Raw genomic sequence first — 23,198 nt, forward strand, 5'->3', positions numbered from 1 at the left:
GTAATAATAACAATATAGATTGTGACATTTGAGGTTAGCTTTGTTGAACAAAGACTACTTGAGGAGGAATTGCTATTTAAATCAGTAGAATCACAGTTCCTAGAAATGTTGAAGTACTGTTCATAGGGCCAAATTTTTTTTTAAAATTTGAAAAGAATAAAATGCCCTTAAAACAGAATTTAGCCTGCCTTTGATGATAACATTAGTTTATGCTTCTTTGTGGCTTTCAGATTTACAGTGTTCTTTGCACTCCTCATCTTATGAGCCTATGAGGGCTTATGAGCCTATGAGGGCTTATGAGCCTAAAACAAATGTTTTTGGTAAGGACTACAGTTATTATTCTTCCCATTTTACAATTGAGAAGAAAACTGAGAGAAGTTAAGGTTTTTATCTATGGTCATTCAGCAAATGTTGGAGTCAACATTTGAAGCCAGGTTTTGCTTGATCCCCAGTTTAGCACTTTTTTCACTCTTTAAAAGTTCAATGCCTGATAATTCAGGGCCTTAATATTGATGTTTCTAGAGATGACTTTTAACATATAAGATCTTTGAAGGCTGAGACTGTTTCATTTTTTTGTGTCCCCAGTTCTTGGTATAGAATAGGTGCTTAGAAAATACTTATTGATTGTTGACTAGCAGTATTTGCTAGCCAATCAACATTGTAAAAATCATGTGGTGTATTTGGCTTTTTTTTTTTTTTTTTTTTTGCTGAGGCAGTTAGGAGTTAAGTGACTTGCCCAGAGTCACACAGCTAGAAAGTGTTAAGTGTCTGAGATCAGATTTGAACTTGGGGCTCGTGCTCTGTCCACTGCGCTACCTAGCTGCCTCTATATTTGACTTTTTAAACAACAAATAAAACTAGTATTGATATAGTCTTCCTTCTATCCCTTAACACCACAATTAATTTGTGGAAGAAAAAAAAAGAAATAATAAATCCAGTAGACTGCATCTTGACAGATTTGATAAACTACTGTACTAACCTGTTTGTGTCTAGAGGTTTTGTTGTTATTCAGTGGTTTCAATTGTGATTCTTCATGACCTCATTTGAGGTTTTTTTGGCAGAGATACTTGAGTGATTCAACATATTCCTTCTGTGGAAAGTTAATTCAGTCAGAGAATGAAAGAAAGAAAGTCCACGTTAAAAATAGTGATTATCGGGATTCTAGAAAAGTAACTGTTATTTTTCAGATTTTTTTTTTTTTTTTGCGTGTTAATTCCATTTTGAAGATAAAGATATCTTTGATTGAAAGATTGCATGAGGAATGTAAGTTTCTGTTACATCTACAACTTCTCCCCTTGAAGGATTATATCCCTTAAAGATAACCTGAAGTTGGGTGAACATGACTGCTTGGAATTCACCAATATTTAGGGTATCCCTTCTCCAAATTTAGAGGTCAGAGGATCTGAAACACTTAGTTGAAAGAACTACATTGCCTCTGGGAGAATGACTTTCTGTTTTTTGAAGCGGAAAGATGCCTGCAGGCTTTCCTCCTTTGGGAGAACCTAAGCTTTCTGGAGAGAAAGGGCAAGTAGGAGGGAAATATAGGGAAGAGAGAAGAGGTAAAAAAAGTAGCATCAGCTGGTAGAGAAATCTTGGAAACAAAAGGAGAAGTAGCTGAAAGAAGTTGGCATTGTGTCAAAGGAGGATATAAAAATGGAAGGAAACCAGCAAGATTAGATAGTGAGAAAGGTAACAGCAAAGGAACAGAAAGGGGACAAGGGAGCTGGAGAGGAAGGGGTTAAGTCATGGTGGAAAGTCTACAAAGAAGTATTAAGGGACAGAAAAGTGGGAAAGAAGAACAGGGTATGTAAGAGAATGAGTACTCCGAATTTAGTTAGAGGATCAGTTAGTTTGCTTCACAGCTATCAATACTCTAGTTGTTTCAGTGGCCAAATACACCACATGATTTTTACAATGTTGATTGGCTAGCAGATACTGCTAGTCAACAATCAACTTTTTTTCTGCTATGATTAAATTTTTCGGTTAATTTACCAGTTAAACTGGTAAAAAAAATACCAGTTAAGTTTTAAACAGGAATGCTTCTTGTTTTTTTGTAATACTCTTCAAGGTAATAAATAAGTGGAGATCAGTTTTCTTTTTTTTTTTTTTTTTTTTTTTTTTTTGGTGTGTGCTTTATCATTTTTATTTCCCATTTACATGTAAAACAACTTTTTTTTTTACATTTGTTTTTAAAACTTTGAGTTCCAGAGTCTCTTCTTTTCCCTCCTCTCTTCAGGCCATTAAAAGCCATATGCAAATTTATGTAAAACATTTCTACAAAAGTCATGTTGCTGAAGAAAGCAAAAATCTCCCCCCCAAAAAACAACAACAAACCCTCTAGAAAAATAAAGTTTAAAAAAAAAAGACAATGCTTCAGTCTGTATTCAAACATAATCAATTCATTCTCTGGGTATGGGTAGTATTTTTCATCATAAATACTTCACAGTATTTTTGGATCATTTGTATTGCTGAAAGTAGTGAAGTCATTCACAACTGATCATCCCACAACTATTGCTACTACTGGAAGTCAGTTTTTAGCACCAGATCTGGTAGTCAGTTAATGGCAAAGGAAAAACCCAGGAGTTATTCAGAAATGTCAATGCTTTTGATTCATGTGAAACCTTCTGGGGAAATGGTCAATATTTTGTTTGCTGGACAACAAATCCAGGAGAAATGCTGGGAGCAGAACAGAGGTCTGTATATCATGTTTGTCAATCTGAGGGTTTTAATACTGTCAATCACAAGGGTTAGTGAATGATCATGGCAAAATCATGCCTAGAGAAGTTCATAACTCTAGTACACCAGTTTTTTGGTGGCATGCTCACATGGGTTGTGAATAATGGACAATATTCTCTCATTTTTCCTATCCCATTAGAATGAAGCAGACCTTTGTGCTTGCTTTTATGCTTTTTAGCCTGGATGTATTAAACAGTGTTGTCAGACACCTTCAATGAGGATGAAAGTTAAAACCATGAATTCAGTTAGTTATTTATCAGTGTTCTAAATAGTGGTTTTATGACCAAAAGGGTTAATGTCCTTTTTAAAAGAAAACATCCATTTAATTCATATTTACCAGGTAACAGCAACATTCTCTCTCTCTCTCTCTCTCTCTCTCTCTCTCTGATTGACTTGCCCAGGGTCACACAGCTAGGAGGTGTTAAGTATTTGAGCTCAGATTTGAACTCAAGTCCTCCTGACTTAGGGGTTGGTGCTCTATCCACTGCCCCAGCAACTTTCATTTTTAGTCATAATTTCTTTTCACATATTCTTAGACATTAAGAGGAGTTGTGTAGTAGTGTTTTGATTAGTTTTAAAATATAAAATAGATTGTTGTCATCAGATTATCTTTCTTTTCTGAGAACTAAAACTGTTAATAACAGCTGGCATTTATATATCACTTACTATGTGCCAGTCACTGTTTAGCAGTTTGCAGTTACTATTTCATTTGATTCTCATAACAACTATGTAAGGATGTTGTTTATTATCCCAATTTTATAGATGGAAAAAAAAAAAAAAACTGGATTCAGCAAAGGTTAAGTGACAGGATCATTCAAATAATGAGTGTCTGAGGCCACATTTGAACACATTTTCTTCCAGATTACAGACTTGGTTCTCTAATCTACTCTGCCTCCTCCTTATATCTAAACCAGTTTCTTTGATATCTTAGTTTGCATGATCTTCCTTTAGGTGTATATTTTAACTTCCCTATTAGATTATAAATTCTCTTTCGGCATGGTTGTATATCTCTAAACCTTCTATATTGAATTACAAAAGACAACTTCCACAAATGTTTTCTTTTTGTTGTTGTTGCATCATTTTCTTTTTGTGAACAGGATTTATAGCTGGAAGGGCTCAGTGGTTCTTGTTCTCAAGTGTATTAACTTTTTTTTTTCTTTATTAAAGCTTTTTATTTTTCAAAACATATATTTGGATAATCCTTCGACATTAACCCTTGAAAAAACTTGTGTTGCAATTTTCCCCCCATTCTCCCACCCCTTCCCCAGATGGCAAGTAATCAAATATATGTTAAATCCAATATATGCATACATATTTATACAACTGTCTTGCTACACAAGAAAAATCAAATCAAACCAGAAAAAAAAAAATGAGAAAGGAAATAAGAGGCAAGCAAACAATAACTAAAAGAGTGAACATGCTATGTTGTGAACCACACTTAGTTCCCAACTCTCTCTGGGTGTAGATGGTTCTCTTCATTACAAGATCATTGGAACTAGTCCAACTCATCTCATTGTTGAAAAGAATCATGTCCATCAGAATTGATCATTATATAATCTTCTTGTTAAGTGCATTAACTTTTTTTTAAAAAATTGTTATTTTGATATTTTTCTATATAATTTAATTTTTTTTTTTTTGTATTTTATATTAGGCCTTTAAATCTTTGTCCTGAAAAATGGTCCCTGAAACTTTTTAACAGATTTCCTTCAAGAAATAAGAGTATATGACATAAAAAGGTTTGGAATCCCTGCTCTAGTCTAAACTATTTTCATTTTTATATATCAGGAAACAAATCTAGAAAGATTAAATAATTTAGTTAATAAACACAGTAGCAGTTAGCAATTTGGAATTTGAACCCAAATACTTCAACTCCAGATTTTTGTTAGGAGATATTGAACTGAATCAACCTGTTTCTTCACTCCTACTTTCTCTATCATTGTGTCAGCATTTTTATTTAAGTTTCTCCTTAATGGATGGTCATGTATCTACTAATAACCTATTTTTTAATGAATTGGTTTAAAGTAAAGAATGTTTTTATTTCTGATGTCTTTTCAGAATGGTCAGCTGTTATACCGCCATATTTATTTGGGCTGTAAGGAAGAAGACAATGTTCAGAAAAATTTTGAATTACTCTATACATCTCTTGCTCTTATAACTATTGAATTGGCCAACGAAGAAGTGGTTATTGATCTTATACGAGTAGCTATCGCTTTACAGGTAATTTATCTCAGTGAAATTTTTCAAAGAAAACATAGTCTTTGAGATACTATTTCCTTAAAGTTATATTGTTAATGATGCTGATCATGGTTTATTAGAACAGAAATAGGTAAGCATTTTAATTAAAAAGACTTAGTAACACCGTTAATCATTAATTTATTCTTTAGATTTTTCATTTTATTATCTCTTTGTAAACAGATATTACCCTGCTAATATTATTTTTTTTTTATTTTTATTTTTTTATTTAATAGCCTTTTATTCACAGGATATATGCATGGGTAACTTTACAGCATTAACAATTGCCAAACCTCTTGTTCCAATTTTTCACCTCTTACCCCCCCCCACCCCCTCCCCCAGATGGCAGGATAACCAGTAGATGTTAAGTATATTAAAATATAAATTAGATACACAATAAGTATACATGACCAAAATGTTATTTTTCTGCCAATATTTGTTGCTGTATTTTACTGATTATTTTTTCAGAAAAATTCTATAGCAACATTATTGTTTGGACTATTTCATTTTTTTTTTTCCTTATTAAAGGATAATGCCATCCTTAATGAAGATAATTTACCCATGTTCCATCGCTGTGCTGTCATGGCATTAGTTGGAGCGTACCTCAACTTTTTAAGTCAGATGATAGCAGTTCCTGCTTTTTACCAACATGTGAGCAAGGTAATGTGACCAAAAAAGTTCATATTACTTTTTTTCAATATGTTGTCTTTTAGTTTTATGAAATGTCATTATTTGTAATAATTCTATATAACAGGTAGTGTAATCATCAATGTTGTACATTGTCAGCATTTTCTAATAATTGCTTATTCTTCAAAATATATTCCTTTAACCTATGATTTTTAATGCCAATACTTATAATTTTCATTTAATTTTATGTATATGTGTTTCAGTTCAAGCCTATGTAGGTTGTTGGCAAAGTATAACAAATCAGTAATGTCTGAGAGAATAAATACTCTATTTTTGCTTGCTGCTATTGTATTTTAATGTATCATAAAAATTTAATCAGTGCTTTTGAAATTACAATTGTTTTTCATGAATATCTTGATTTAACTATAATTATAATAAATAGAATTGTGAGTTTAAAATAATTGATAGAAGTGGACAAAATTCTGTACATAAGATATAACATATGTTGATTTCTAAGTAAATTATTTACTTATACATTTTTAATAATTGTTACATCCTAAGTGTTACTTTTCAAAAATATTTTTCAGGTTATTGAAACAAGAACAATGGAAGCACCCTATTTTCTGCCAGAACATATTTTCAGAGATAAGTGCATGTATGTTAAACATTGTTTTGATAGTATAAGAAGTACCAGATTTTTAAGGAATTATTAGTCCCTATAGGATTTCCATATTAAATATTTATCATTTTCTTTGTCTTCATATAATTCCTATAACTCAGTTCTTTCACTAAACTGAGGGTTATTTTCAGTCTTGAATTTGCAAATGTAAATGGGTCCACATTTAACTGGAGGCAGTTTTAAAGCAAAGAAATATTTGTTCTGTGGAAAATTGTTTTGTAAACTTGCAGGGAGGGATTTTTTCCACTCTTTGTTTTTATTTTCCCACTGTCTTGTTCAATGCCTACCCCATCATTGGAGCTAACATTTGTTGATTAATTGATTTTTAACTTGTGTTTAAAAACTTTCAATTAACTTGCATGTCTTATAGAAATAATATCTTACAATTGAGAACATTTGAACTGTTTTTATTTTAGAGAGATTTGGCCAGATCCAAACTGAATTCCATTAGTAACCAAAGCCATTCTCTGTTGTCAAATTTCATGAAACAGTGAACCTGGCTTTGAGTCCTGATTCTGCTACTTAAAACTTTGTGACTTTGAAGAGTCATTTCTTCCCTGTGGGATTCAGTTACTCTTTTGTAAAATGGGGCAATTGAACTAGAAGTCTAAGTTGCTTTAAGTATTTCTAATTTTAAGACCTATGAATTTACTTAGATAGGACTATTTCCCTCTTAGATGCTCAAAAAGTTAAAATGAAATTCATTGATCACTATCAACTTAAAGTGTTGATAGAATGGACTCACTCAAAGAGTAAAAATTCCATATTTGTAAGGTCAGTTCTTTTCATAATAGTAGTCAGTACAACAAAATGAACTAGTATGTTTTTGATGAATGCTTTGAATAATTTTTTGAAATGCTGCAAGTTTTTTTTTTACATAGGCTCCATTATTGCCTATAACTATCTCAGCTTTTTTTCACTGAGTGTGGAAAACACACCCACCCACACACTATATCATACATCTATCAGACTTAATCCTGAAAGTATTAGTTTCTTGGCTTCTGTATTTTTGTCTAGCTGTATTTAAATGTAAAATACAACAAGTAAGAATAAACTGTTTACTTTCACAGGCTTCCAAAATCTCTAGAGAAACATGAAAAAAATTTGTATTTCTTAACTAACAAGATTGCAGAATCATTAGGGGGCAGTGGATATAGTGTGGAAAGATTAACAGTGCCATATGTGCCACAAGTAACAGGTAAGATAAGTGTAACTAGATGTTATTTTATAGTAGTGTTTGAACTCATCTTATTCTTTTATATTGGTGTTCAAATATTCAATATTAAAATTTATTATGTAGGTGTGTGTATTCATTGTATTAGCTGTCTTCAGAAGATTATTGGGATAGCTTTTCGAGTTTACTTTTAAAGTAATCTAAGATAATAATATTATGGTATCTTACCTGTGGTATATTTTACTATAGCATCTCTTGCTGGAAAGATCTGTGAAATTTAGTCTGCCCTGTCACCATAGTAGCTTCCTATGGTCAAGGTTCTTTTTCTGTTTCTTGCTCATTTTCTTTCCTTTTCTTTTGATAGTTTCTCTCTCTCTCTCTCTCTCTCTCTCTCTCTCTCTCTCTCTCTTTTTTTTTTTTTTTTTTTTATACTTTTATGGTGGAGCTCTTGGGGTAAATGGGGCTCTGTCCGAAGCTTCCTGTGCATATCTGAGCCCTTGTGTTTGCAGTGGTTGCTTCTTGCCTGCTCTGTTCAAGAAACATTCTGGTTTCCCAGAGTTTGCCTTCTGAGCTGGGACTGGAGGTTGCCTTTCCTGATTTGCTACTCTACTGAGCCAGGACTGAGAGTCTTAGTTCTGATTTGCTGTGACTAAGACCCTTTCACCGGCTTTCCCAGAGTCTGTCTGAGCTGCTTGAACACCCTTTTCATTCCAGTGAGAGTAGTCTTTCTTGAAGTTTTTCCAGTCCATATTGAGCTGAAGAGAGGTTTTATTCTCTCAGACTCTGTTCAGAGATTTGATTTCATGTGGTTTTTGAGGGAAACTAGGAGAGCTCAAATAGTTTCATGGCTTTACTCTGCCATTTTGGGTCCACTCCCTGGCCCTTCAGTTTTGTGAGATTAAAGACTTTTTTCTCTTGGAAACTTATTTTTTAATTCATTAGGGAAAGTTGGACAAAATTGTTTAGGGAAAATATATCAGTGTTTCTTTAGCCAAACTTAATGACAGAAAATATGTTTTTGACAGGAATTTTTTAGAGGGGGACTCTCAAAAGTTACTTTAATGTCTCATAATAGTTTGGAGATGATCCTGATTTGCAAAAAGCCTTTTGTAGCAAAGGATAATATTTTGTCAAGCTACAAGGACTAGAACCCTTACGGCAGACTATATATCTGCTGTCTTAGCTCTAGCTTAGCTAAATCAAAGAGGCTTATCACCAAGAAGCTGGTCAATGGGAAGATGACTTGATTCATTTCTAGCAATTTCCAAAGGCCCCACTGACTAAATCCCAAGTTCTTAACACAGGTAACTAACAGAAGCAAGTATTATGTTCTCTTTAGGAATACCAGCATAGTAATATTTCTTCCTATAAAGAATGGGAAGGTATACTTAAATCAATCTTGTTTGCACATTCTCTAAACAAAGATATTCTATAGGTTAAAATAAGGTAGTATTGTTCTGCTTTCAGAAGTTGTACATCCCTATTGAAGTAACAAAAAGTGAAACTCATGCAAACTCGGAGAATATTCAGTTTGTTTTGTTCCTGATATAAAGGAGTTAGTAATTTTTCTTTATAGTTTCCTCAAACTTGATGTATATGTAGTAAATGTCATTTTCTTAATCATAATAAGATGTTCTTATGTTTATAGATTACCCAGTTTCCTCTTTGCTTTTATTTATATATTTATCATGTCTTAGCCTTGTGTTTTCTTTTGTTTATTTCTTAGTCTGATTTTGAATTTTCAAATATAATAGTTAAGTGAAATTTTATGTATTGCAAATGATGCATAGATGTATTCCTTAAGAGATGCTATTTTCATCATAACTAGTGATTTAATAAGACTATTATTCAAATAGTAATTTTTCTCAATATCACTATTGCTTATTTACATAGAATGTATACTATTGTTGTAATAGTTATGCTAAGTAATATTTTGTGGTGTTATTTCTATGGCTGTAAATTTTTAATATTTTATATTCCCAGTTTCTATTCCTCAGGAATTTCTGGGGAAATGAAAATGTTTAGAATAAAACACAGTAGTAGAACTTATATAAGGATAAGACTTAATTTTTTTACATTCTTATAAAATTTTTGGATGTAGCTTTGTTTCCTTCAGGCAAAAAACCTCACAAACACAGACATAAGCACAAAGGTAAATCCAAGTGTCAGTTTTGCCTCTCCTTACCCTTGTTGTCCTGTAGGAAAGCGCATACCTAGCTTAAAATAAGAATGCTTTTAGAAGACTTTTAGAACTGAACCAGAAGACTGTTATATGTAGTTGTGATCTTAGTGTTATTCTTAACCTTTCCTGTTGTCATAGTTTATTTATCCTTCATTCCTCCCTGTTTCTTTTGTAAAATCTTAGATATGTTTAATTTCAATTTAGCATTTCTCTTTTTAAAAAATGATTAGTGTTTTCTTTAATAGCTTGTCAAATAGCTTCTGATAATCTTAGATATGAATATGTAGAAATTTTCCTATTAAGCTTTGCTGTTATGAAAGTGGTGTGTGTGTGTGTGTGTGTGTGTCACATACACAAATACTTTTTTTCACAGTAGTATTTATTTTTCCAAACACATGTAAAGATAGTTTTCAACATCCATTCCTGTAAGACTTTGTGTTCCACATTTTTCTCCCTCCCCCAACAAGCAAGCAATCTGATATAGATTAAATATGTGTAATTCTTTTAAAAATATTTCCATATTTGCCATGTTGTGCAAAAAAAAAAAAAAAAAAAATTTGGACTAAAAGGGAAAAAACCATGTGAAAGGGAAAAAAAAGCAAACAATGACAAAAAGAGATGAAAATACTCTGCTTTGATCTATTTTCAGTCTCCCTAGTTCTCACATAATCTTGTTGTTACTGTTCACACAAGTATTTAACAGTAAATTAAAGAGAAGATATAGTGATCCCCTTCAAGGCAATTAGATATCTACCTAGTCCTTTCTCTTATGGCTTTCATATCACTTTGAATATGATTTTTGTATTTTACAGGTGCTTTTTAATGTTGCCAAATATATTCAGAAAAAACCTGTTAAATTATTGTTTTTGAGAAGTGAAAATAAAATATATTGGTAGCTTTTGTAGTGAACTGTCATTTGTCTCAAGATTTAAACAACTGGATAAAAATCACTAGCCTTACCAAATTCTGGACACCAATAATTGATTTTCTTAATGATTAATTATTAAAGATTGCAAAATCTTTACTTTTGAATAAATAATAAATAATGCATAAATAATCATAGAATTTCAGAGCTATAGGGGGCCTAATATATAAATCATTCAGGCCAAAATACTTTTCTAGTTGTTGAAACTGAGGTCTCTGGAAGTGAAATTACTTGTTCAAGGTCATATGAGTAGTAAGTAATAAGGTAGGAGATAAGAATGCATTTTCACTGATTGCTACTATATTGCTCCTTTTAATATAAAACATTGTTCTTTATTATCTTCAGTAAAATTTTCATGTATCTTTTTATAGTGTTTTAGCTATTTGAACTTTGGTAAATCATTAGAAACCATTGAAAACAAAATTTTAGTCATAGAAGACAACCTGTGCAAAGACTGAAAGATGAAAGAAGGGATTAAGTTTCAAGAATTGCTAAATGTAGACCAGATTCACTGAAAGATAAAGGATATAAAGGTGATCATTTTGAAATAGGATGAAGAGTAAATGGGAGCCAAATTGTAGAGGACTTAAATGCTAGAAAAAAGGCCATGACCTAGACAGTAGCAAACCAATGAAAATTTTGAGCACAGGAGTGATGCGATTATACATGTGCTTAAGGAATATTAATTTCTTAACTGTATAGAAGATGGAGTAAAGAAAGGAAAATTTGGAAGCAGAAGGATAATCTGGAAGCTATAGTAGTACTCTGGTCCAGAAATGATAAAAACTTAAATTAGGGTAGTAGTTTGGCAAATGGAAAGCAGGGGATGGACGCCATAGATGTAAAGGAAGTAGAATTACCAAGGATTAGTAATTGGTTGGATATAACATGGATTAAGGAAGGCGAATATCAAAGAATGATTCCGAAGTTGAAATTTTAGATAAGGAAAATGGCAGGTTGGAGAAGGAATATGATTGAAGGAAAATATGATGAGTTCGATTTTGGACATGTTAAATTCAAGATTCTGATAGAGGATAGCCACTTGATGGGACATATCCAGTTTGTAGTTTGCAGTATGAAAGTAAATGTCAAAAAAAAAGTTTTGGTTAAATAAATGGATTTGGAAGTTTTATCGTCATAGAAATGATACTTGAACCTATGTATGGGTTTATGAAACCACCCAAAGAAATTGTAGAGAGAAAAGAAAATGGCTCAGGCTGGATGTTTGAGAACAGGATGATTTATATAGCAAAGAATATTGAGAAAGAACATTTGAGCAAATAGGAGAGTTGAGAAAGCAGTGTCACTGAAGCCAAAAGAAGAAACTAATAACCCGGAAGAAGATGTGATCAAAAGTGTTCAGTTTCAGGAAGGTTAAATAAATTGAAGACTGAAAAAAAGGCTACTGCATCTAACAATTCAAAGACCATTGATAATCTCTAGGAGAGTAGTTTCAGTTGAATTATGCATGCTAGTGATTGAGAAATAGGGAAGAGTGAGGAAATGAAGGAAAAGACTGTCTCTTTCCCTGAATTTGACTATTAAAATATATAGGGAACATGAAAAATAACCTCCAGTATTGCAGAGTATGATCAGTGATAAGACAAACCTTGGGGAAACCCAAGATCTATTTGCCAAGAAAATGGAAAGTGAAGTAGTTTCCGTATGAATCTGGAAGTTTTTCTAACAGTTTTTATGCGGACATCTGGGATGAAAGCATAAAAAGCAATAGGAAGGCAGAAAGAAGATATGGACTGTTTGTGTAAAATTTAGGTATAAGGGTTAGAGAGAGTTTTTCATCCAGCACATAATCAGAGCAAGAATCAGTCAGATGGCTTACCCACTATATTATTAGTAGAACCAGATGATCATGTTCCTCCTCCCCTACCAAGGTCCTCTGATAACACTGCCACCCTGTGGCAATGAAATCAGTTTCCATGAGACATTGAGGCCAATTAATTTGGAAAAATAGGGAGTTAGAGTAGAGGTAGAGATATCAGGGAGTTCTGCTAGGCATTTTTATCAGTAAATCGTTGGTGGTTTACTGCAGTAAAATTCTCTTTGATGGTAGCTCTATAGCATTATCCTACTGTGGTGGCCAGTGTTGATCATTTAAAGGAATACCTTACATGTGGAGCTCAGTTCCAAAGCTCTATACTCCTGGTAGCTTTGGTTCAGTAATACCTTTTTATTCTCTGGAGCCCAGAATTTGTTTTAATTTGAATCTTCTTTGAAGTGCATCATTGCTGTCTCAAATGCCTTGAGGTCTAAGTCTGTTGCCTTTTTAAGGGGAAGAAATAGCTTAAAAATCAAGTTCATTTGAATAGAACAAAGGGATAAATTAAGGACAATTTCAATATTTTGAGTTTGGGATAATTGAATCTGGAGCTCACACGTAGCAATCAGAATAAATAGATTCCACTGAAATAAACAAGTAGTGGATAGGTACCAATTTTTTTTTTTTTTTAAATTTAATAATTTAATAGCTTTTTATTTACAGGATATATGCATGGGTAACTTTACAGCATTAACAATTGCCAAACCTCTTGTTCCAATTTTTCACCTTACCCCCCCACCCCCTCCCCTAGATGGCAGGATGACCAGTAGATGTTAAATATATTAAAATATAAATTAGATACATAATAAGTATACATGACCAAAACGTTATTTTGCTGTACAAAAAGAATCAGACTCTGAAATATTGTACAATTAGCTTGTGAAGGAAATCAAAAATGCATGTGTGCATAAATATAGGGATTGGGAATTCAATGTAATGGTTTTTAGTCATCTCCCAGAGTTCTTTTTCTGGGCATAGCTGGTTCAGTTCATTGCTGCTCCATTGGAAATGATTTGGTTGATCTCGTTGCTGAGGATGGCCTGGTCCATCAGAACTGGTCATCATATAGTATTGTTGTTGAAGTATATAATGATCTCCTGGTCCTGCTCATTTCACTCAGCATCAGTTCGTGTAAGTCTCTCCAGGCCTTTCTGAAATCATCCTGTTGGTCATTTCTTACAGAACAGTAATATTCCATAATATTCATATACCACAATTTATTCAGCTATTCTCCAACTGATGGACATCCATTCAGTTTCCAGTTTTAGCCACTACAAAAGGGCTGCCACAAACATCTCGTGCATATACAGGTCCCTTTCCTTCTTTATAATCTCTTTGGGATATAATCCCAGTAGTAACACTGCTGGATCAAAGGGTATGCACAATTTGATAACTTTTTGAGCATAGTTCCAAACTACTCTCCAAAATGGTTGGATTCATTCACAACTCCACCAACAATGCATCAATGTCCCAGTTTTCCCGCATCCCCTCCAACAATCATCATTATTTTTTCCTGTCATCTTAGCCAATCTGACAGGTGTGTAGTAGTATCTTAGAGTTGTCTTAATTTGCATTTCTCTGATTAATAATGACTTGGAGCATCTTTTCATATGACTAGAAATAGTTTCAATTTCTTATCTGAGAATTGTCTGTTCATATCCTTTGACCATTTTTCAATAGGATAGGTACCAATCTTAAGAAAAAGTTGTGGAAAGTACGGTCAGCTTCCCTGAAGTAAAATATGCAGAATTATTTTGTACTAGAGAATTACCAAGAAAAAAGGTAAATCACTAATCTTAAATGCCATGAGTTCAAGGAGGATGAGAACTATAAAACTTTCAAGGATAAAGCTTTGATAGTGTATAGCTGCAAGATATTGAAGGGTTAGTAATGATAAGGACAAGGAAACTGTATATATAGCAAATTTTCAAAAAAAAAAAAAAAGCTTGGCAGTGAAGGTAATTTAGATATAATTGCCTTTGGCAATAGTGCAAAAAAAGTCCCTTGTTGCAATGCAAAAAAGGTGGCAGTACCCATTCATGTGTTTAATTGCCTTTATAAATAAAGGATGGTATACAGTAGTTTAAAATGCATAGTGGAACACAAGGATTACTTTTTTAAGATCTTGGTTTATTTTTTAGATTTAATCATGTCAAGGAGTATCAAAGGCAGTTCAGTGGTGAAATGGATAGACCCCTGGGCCTGCAATCAGGAAGACATTTTCCTAAGTTTACTGGCCTCAGATACTTATTAAGTATCTTTTTTGACTTCAGCTGGAGAAGGAAATGACAAACTACTTCAGTAATTCTGCCAAGTAAATCCCAAAATGGAGTCATGAAGAGTTGGACATCTCTAAAAATGACTAAACAACCACAACATAGCAAGGCACCCATTAATACTAATAGAACAGTTAAAACAGACAAGTTAAACCATTTAGTGGCATATAAAAACTAGTTATAGCATTAAACCATAAATGAAAGTAATAATTTTTTTCACTTTTCACCTGAGTGAAGAAAAATACAGAACTAATTCTTGAATTCCTGTGTTCATTGCTTTATTTTTATGTTCTTGAATGCCTGTTTTAAAGACATGTCTGTAACATTTAAATGTTCTTTCGTTAACATTTTTTGAGGCCTCACTCTTTAACATTAACAACAGATTTAATAGCTAATATCTATATAGTGCCTACTGTGTTCGCACACAATCCTTAGTCAAAAAGAAGGTAAAATATATATTTTGGGTATGCTTTATTTTCTTCTGTACAAGTAAAATCTAGTGTTTGAATCAGTAACCTTTGGACAAATTATAAATCTTGGGATTTTTGTATGCAGTTAAATAATTATTTTATGAAATTGCACAGAAAGGATACTGTATACAATATTTAATTTTTAAATTAGGTTGGCATTATGTAGTCATTACCAAAAATTTTGTACAGTTTTATTCACTGTTAAGCTAATTTTCTTCATAGTTCATTTGCATATGTAGTTGTTAGCTAAAGTAACTTTTATAGCTACATATGTTGATCTATAGACTTTAAAATTAGTTATGTGTATATGTATAGCATACATACACATATATTTTTTAAGCCAACCTCTGTATAATACACAGGTACACAAGATGGCAGTAAAGCATTGTTTATGGCAGTTGGGTTCTTAAGTACCATTTCTGAAAGTTAGGCTACAGTAATATATTTTTTAAAAAGAAAAAGGTAAACATAAAGGAATACCTTTGTACTTAGTAAGTGTCTTAAACACTACAGTGAGGAATGAAAAGATGAAAAGGGCATTTATAGAATAGAAGATGGTCTTGTTGAACTTGGAAGTAGTGATACAAAGGATCTTAAGGAAATAGCTTTTAAAAAAAAATACTAAGTGTCCAGGTGACTCTTGTTTATTTACATCTGAATTCTTTTCAATTTAGCAAGAAATACTAGAGAATATATTAGACTGGTATTTTAATAGTCTTTGAAAAATAGGAGCAGGATCAAGTTGTCTAAGGTGGGGAGTTTTGTCTCTGTTGGATACTATCATTGGGCATGTATGTACCTTGAGGAGCCTTTTTACTTTTATAGTAGTATTTGAATTGTATTCTGCTTCTTTTTATACTTAGGCCTTTCTCAATTTTAAGTCCTGTCAATAAATAATTATATAATAGTTATTAGCCATAGTCATAAGAATAATTAGTCATAAAATGTATCTTTAAGACAGTATTTTCTTTTCCAATATGAAAAGAATGAGGTTTTAAAATGTATATATACATATATATATGATATATAGTATAATATGTATGAATATATGTGTTTATATTTTATATATGTGTATATTCTTTTCCTGAGTTTCTTAGGCTTTTTTTTTTAACCTATTGATACCTATATTGATGTTTGCTGAAAAAAATTTTTTACACTTAATTTTTTTTCCTGTTTTTCAAGTTTTCACTTCTGATCTAAAATTAGGGTTTTCATTGGGGTTATTTGTTTTTGTTTTTTGATTGAGGGAGAAGTTGTGAGGGTGAGGTCCATCAATTTTTTTTCTAATTGATTTGGAAATCCCTTTTGGTAGGAGGTGTTGTGAATAATACTTCATTACTTACTAACAAGTCTTGAAGCTTATGAGCCTTATTATTACATTTAGGTCATAAATAGAGATTATAAACAAATTACAGACTGATTAAAAAGCTATGATAATACAAAGATGTCCTTCAATAGACCAGTATTTATTAAACTGTGTACTTAGTGATATAAAGATAGATATAAACAAAATGAAATAGTTTCTGCCCTCAAGTAATTTATATTCTAAGGGGGGAAACAGTATGTGCACATATAAGGAACTTGCAATTTAGAAGAGAACATTAGAACACTGGGGGGGGGGGGGGGGAGAGCCCTCCAGAAAGTGGCATATAAATGAAAACAATATGCTTTTAAAATTCTCAAGAAGAGAAGATAACTTTTCTCTGGGATAATCAATTAAGACTTTATAAAGAAGGTGATATTTGTGCTAGCCTTGAAAGGATAAAAGGTACTTGAGGAATAGACAGGAAACTAATTTGGGTGCAGAATATAATTCACATGGAGTGTTAGGAGGTAAGGTGGAAAGATAAATAAGACCAAGCTTTAGAAAATCTTAAGAGATTAGACTTTATTTATAAAATTATGGGAAAGTAAACCTTTATTTTGAGTAAGGAAGTTATGTGATCAAAGTAGTATTTTAGATAGATTTATGTGATGAAAATGTACTTGACAGATTTGAGAAAAGAAGTTGGAAATGGAATGACTAGTTAAAATACTATTGAAATAGTCCTAGCATGAAATATTAAGAGTATGAATTAGAATAGTCACCATGGAACTGGAAAGGAAGAGAATCCTACAAATCTGTAACCTTCTATCAGTTCCCACTGTTCCCATCCTAAAAAAGGCCTCTTCAGTTACCCTATCTGCTTGAACAGTCACACTTACCTATAAATTTTCCCACCTTTGATATCTTCATTTTCTAAAGTATCATTTCAAAGGCTGGTAGTCTAGTCATGAATAATCTAGTCAGGTTACTTCCTCTCATTTGTTGGGTTCTGTTGATTCCTTTTGCCAGACATTCAAAGCCTATGGAATCTGGTGCTTTCTGCTTTTCCAACCTTATCTTTTCCCCTATTTTTGTTCTAGTGAAATTAAGATTACTATATCTCTCAAATGAGAGATTTGCATCTTACATACTTGTCAGTCAGTTAACCATTCCATGGACACAAATTTATTAAGTGCTTACCATATGCTAGCTGGTTATTGTCCCTTGTTCTCAGAGGACCAAAATGATATCACTATGTTAGAGTTGATTATGTGTCCATCTGTGGCTGCTCAGACCAATATGAGCTCAGAACTCTGTTACAAGTTGGATACAAATAGTCCCTATGAAGATTTGGGATAGCTTCTCTAACTTTGAGCATCTTGTGTTTTTTCTGAGGTAATTCAATTCTGTTTTGCTCAAAAAGCATAGCATCATCTTTGATGAGGACACTCCTTGCTGGGTAGTCCTGTACCAGTGTCTCCCATGCCATACTACAATCTATTCTAAAAGTTTTAAGAGAGGCCTTGATACTGTCCTTGTATCACTTTTTCTGACCACCATGTGAGTGCTTATCATGTGTGAGTTCTCCATAAAATAATCTTTTTGACAAGTATACATTAGACATTCAAATTGTAGTCAGGTAAGAGGAGTTGTGCTCTCTGCATTAGAGTTGGAATGCTTGGCAGTTTAGTTTGAAAAAGGACTCAGTGTCTGGTATCTTATCCTTCCAGGTGATCTTTAGAATCTTTGTGAAACAATGAAAGCAACTCAGTTTCCTGGCATGGCATCATTCCAGATTTCACAGGCACACAACAATGAGTTCAACACAACAGCTCTGTAGACCTTCAATTTAGTAGTTAGTCTAATACTTCTCCTTTCCTACACTTTCCTTTGGAATACAGTTTAGTGGTAAAGCATTTGACTACAGATTAAGAGGTCTCTGGTTAAAATCTGGGTACCCGCTAGATAGTAATAGGTACCAGTTAAAGAATCAAAGAAGGAAGGGAAGAAACTATGATCCCCTGATCTCAAGGAGCTTACATTATAAAATGAAACAGCTATGTGTGTTAATAGCACTCATAGGTTAGATAGAATATGACCTTAGAAGAGAGGACTAAAGTATTTTATAAGGTTTTTTTTTTTTATTTTTATTTTTGTCTATAATTATATCCTTTTCCTCCTTACCGATTTCAGTCAGTTAGTCAACATGAATTAATTAGCATAGGAGACATAGGAGTATCCTGAAACTAAAAATCTTTGCCAAGTTTGGAAGAACAGTTTTTCCTAGTGTGAGCTGGACCTTTGAAATCTCTTCCAACTCTGATTTTCTGAGGTATGAAGAAGCAGGATAATTCTTTGTCTGGTATTTAAACCAAAAAGAGAGAATGGTGGTCATAACTCTTCATGCTTCCAGTATGAAAAGGATTATAGGTCATTTAGGACTTTCAAAAAACATAGAACAGTGGTAGAAGTGAAAATCAACATATAATTGGGAAAATTAAATATAGATAATTGCAAGATGTTGGGAAAATGAGTAGTAAGGAGGGAGATGTAATTCAACATTATTAGGTTATTCCATCAAGAAGTTTCACTGATGAAAAAAATAAGAAACTAGGATAGTAGATAGAGAGCAACATGAGAGCCAATGGAAGTTTTAATTCAACATTAATCAATTGGTATTTGTTAAGCACTTAAAATGTTCTTTTCATTCACTTAACCACTGGAAGTACCCCCCCCCAAAAAAAAATGAAATAGTCTCTGACCTCAAGGGACTAATTGTATTTAACCAGAAAGGCAACATATGGGTACATATACATATATGTGTGTATATATACATACACACACACATATATATACTTTCAGGGAAAGTAGAAAATAACCTTAGAGATACTGAATAATTGACTTTTTTCTTTCTTTGTGCCAGTTATACCAATGATTAAATTTCTCTGTAGTAACCAGAATATAGGATTAATGAAGACTAGACTATTTGAAAAAGACTGATGTACTTAGAAAAGTTAATTGAAACAATCAAAGATGAAAATGAGGCCTAAAATTTCCACTCAGTCCTGAGAAACTTAAATAACTCTTGATTTCATGCAAAAGGAAAAAAAAAATTTTTGCATTTAAATTTGAATAATATTTAAAAATCTTAATGCAGTGATTCCCTTCTTCAGTTAATTTCATATAATTAAGAAATATGTAAATTTAACATTAAGAGAATAGTTAATATTGATTACTGGCTAATGCTAATAAATGTCAAAGATATGATGATAGGAATGAAGGTAAATTTTTAAAAACAGTGCCTCCTAGAAGGAAAGATTCTAGTGACTGGGGAAAATAAGATACTTCAAGTATCTTCCTGAAGAACAATTTTAAGCAGTGGAGAAAGTAAACAGGAAAGTAAGTAAAGGAAAGAAAACATTCCAAGCATGAGGAAGAGCTAATACAAAGGCAGAGAGATGAGAGATGCAGTTCTGTGTATGAAGAATAACAAGTAGGCTTGTAAAACAAGATTAAAAAAAAACAATGCAGCAAGGGATTATGTTATAAAGAATTTTATGTGCTATTTAAAGGAGTTTATTTTTGATTTTAGAGATAATAGGGAATTATTAGAGTTTTTTAAGAAGGAGCTTGATGTGGTCAAGTTCCCCCCTCCCCCCATTTCTGAAAATTACTGTAGGGTTTGCATTGAGGACAGATTGGATTAGAGGGAAAGTTAAGGCAGAAAGAACAACTCATAGTCTTGTAATAGTGAAAAATAATTAGGAGCAAGGTCCTTGAAGTAAGCAAGCTAAGAGTTATTGAAGCCCTCCTCTGAGTTGGTGGTTTTTTGAATAGACAAGATTTTTAATATAAGATCTGTTGTAGAAAAAGATATAACAGAGTGAGGAGTGATCACACTAAGAGACAGAACTGAATTACTAGAAGGATGGTGATGTCCCCAGTAGCAGTAAGAAAATAAAGAAAAGTGATGGGCTTAAGGGAGAGAAATAATTAAATCGGTTTTGGAGGTAGGTAAGATATCTGTCTGTAGATTGGGTAATAAGCCAATGTGAAGGAAAAATATTAAAAACTAGAGAAGAGAGAATAATGGAAGACAAAGCTTGTAACTCACTGCCTTTAAATATTTTCTTGAACTACCTTTTTCATATTTTCTCTTTTTGCATCAAAGACGATTAAAAATAAAAATTGAATTTTGTTTCTAATGGAAAGAAAAATCTACAATTTTTTTTTTTTTTTTTTAAATCTAGATGAAGATCGACTCTCCAGAAGGAAGAGTATTGTGGACACTGTATCCATCCAGGTGGATATTTTACCAGGCAGCAACCCTGTTGAAGATGTGGTAAGTTATTAAAAGTTAATCTGTGAGCTTTGTTTTGAGGCTGTCATAATTTTTGTCAGTTTTCCCTCCCAATGTGTTTGATAGAAAATTACCAATGTCTTATTTTAAAATGAAATATATATATAGTATGTCAACTCAGCTTAGCTTTTAGATAGAAGCATTTTAAAAGTTCTAGTAGTCATTCATATTACTTAGGCTTTGAATCTTTTAATGTTGAAAAGTAGTTTAATGCATAGTTTTAAAGTTCTTTTAAAATATTTTTTGTTTTAAACAATATCATAATTTCCCAATAACTTTCACTTTTCTAGTCATAAAGCCTTACCTTATGATAAAGAAATAAAATAGAGAGAAAAAAAGCAATTCAGCAATACTAATCAGCATATCAGTTATGTCCAACAGTGGTTAAAATTAGCATTCTACTTTTATGGTTTCTGCCTTTGTGAAAAAGGTAGAAGGGTAATATATGTAGATACCTCTTCTTTGGGAGCAAGCTTAAATAAAACATGATTATTAAAGTTCATTTTATTTTATTTAGCATATCAATTTAGTTATATGCTATTTAACTTATACTTCCATACTAAAGCAATTTAAATTTGATAGTTGTGTTACGGCATCGTACAGAAATCTTGTAATCTTGTAGGTTAGGTTCATAGTATCATAGCCATTATGAAGACTACTAAAAATAAAGTATTGTATAACATGTACAGCAAGATATGTACAAGGTATCATTATAATTAATGTATCAGATCATTTTATTAAACATGTATTTGTCACAGATAGAATTATTCCTCTAGGTAGCATATTGCTTTTGCAGAATTTTCCCATTGATGGAAAATTATAACTTTGATTTTAATGTTATCAGACAACCCTCAGAAGCTCCTAGTATAGATTATTTAGAAACTGACATTTCTTCTCAGTGTTTGTTCCCTATTTTGGAGCATTCAATAGCACCACTGTGCTGCTACTGGATTTTTTCCCCACTCACTTATGCTTAGTCATCCAAAACTGGACAAGTCATTAGGCTGTGACAAGAAAGTCACAGTCTTTTCTCTGTTTTTATGAAAATATTACCTCTTTAAAAAATTGTTTACATAAAAAAAAACCTTGTTTCTTGTTTATACAAAATAAATCATGAAAATAATATCAAAACAGGGAAGAACATCATCTAAAATCACTTCTCATGTTACTATGTGGCAACTCCCAGATCTTCAGGTTTCCTAATTGTGTTGATAACATCTCCCACACTATTGTGATAGGTAGGGACAGCAGTGGCTGGTTTGTATTATTCATACTATTTTCACTAAGAAATATTTGGCTTAAATCTCATTCTGATGTCTCTGTCAGGCACCTATATGACTAAGTTTTTGAAAACCAGGCCAATTAAAAGCAAGGTCTGCTAGGTCTTACCAACAGGGAAATGCTCCATATACATATACATACATACATACTTACATACATATATGTATGTATGTATAGGTATAGATAGATAGATGTAGATATAGAATATATATATAGAGAGAAATATAGATAATTCCTCTAATAGACTGTTAGGACTGTTTTTCAAAGACCAGCCCAGTGGCACCTCACCAGGCTGGCTACACAGTGATTTAACTTTTTTATTTTTTGACGAAACTACCAACTTTTAAAAGTGCTCTGCCATATCATAGAGAGATTGTGATCTGTATCATTGATGCATTTCCAAATATTAAAATGAGACTTGGGGATATCAAAGGCAAGTTATTATATTACCAATTGGATTTAGTCAGAAATCTCTCTCTACTGCACTTTACAGATTTTTCTGTTATAAAGCCTAATGGTAATTTAATCTCCCTTTAACAGTTGTGGCAAGTAATATTCTTTCTTTGGTGTTGATGTCTGGTTGTTGCCACTCTCTATTTTTGGGTTACTTGCTTTTACAATGCTGTCTTATGAACCATTATTCATTTTTAATTGCAATTTTTTATTTTTATACTACCTTTTTTATACAGCATTTTTAACTGATATTACTGAATTAATCTATAAATTGATCTGAGAAGTTCATTTCATAGAGATTTTGTGTAAAATATTCACATGGGGGGAAAGTACTTCATAGTTTTTAAACAGAAGATGAATTTTACATTAAAAGGCATTTATTACCCTGTGTTCCCATTTGAAGCTCCTGTACTGCAAACTTGGTTCTATATTGCTACAGTAAAGTCAAACAAGTCTCATCCAGGGCATCTGAATAGTCGAATATACTACAATATTAGATTCAGCTGAGCCAAACTCCAGCTTCAAACTTATTCACCAGGACAGCATTCAACATAACACATATTGGAAATGTTTGCTCTAATACAAGGTAACAGTACAGAGTTTCCAGCTAGGCAATAAATATCAAAATTTTAAAATCATAGAAAAGGGGAAATAGATGGA

At 32.4% G+C, this 23,198-nt stretch overlaps 1 protein-coding gene across 3 annotated transcripts in view; it reads left to right on the forward strand.

The window, feature by feature from the left end:
* Positions 1–23,198, forward strand: part of EFR3A (EFR3 homolog A) — a 136,486-nt gene that overhangs the window by 97,419 nt on the left and 15,869 nt on the right. For all 3 annotated transcript variants that reach the window (XM_031947206.1, XM_031947207.1, XM_031947208.1), the window contains 5 exons: positions 4,792–4,953; positions 5,497–5,628; positions 6,183–6,250; positions 7,345–7,472; positions 20,695–20,786. In XM_031947206.1, coding sequence (XP_031803066.1) covers positions 4,792–4,953; positions 5,497–5,628; positions 6,183–6,250; positions 7,345–7,472; positions 20,695–20,786 — 582 coding nt within the window. The remainder of the gene's footprint in view (positions 1–4,791; positions 4,954–5,496; positions 5,629–6,182; positions 6,251–7,344; positions 7,473–20,694; positions 20,787–23,198) is intronic.

Source organism: Sarcophilus harrisii, chromosome 1, assembly GCF_902635505.1.
Source record: "Sarcophilus harrisii chromosome 1, mSarHar1.11, whole genome shotgun sequence".
NCBI lineage: Eukaryota > Metazoa > Chordata > Mammalia > Dasyuromorphia > Dasyuridae > Sarcophilus > Sarcophilus harrisii.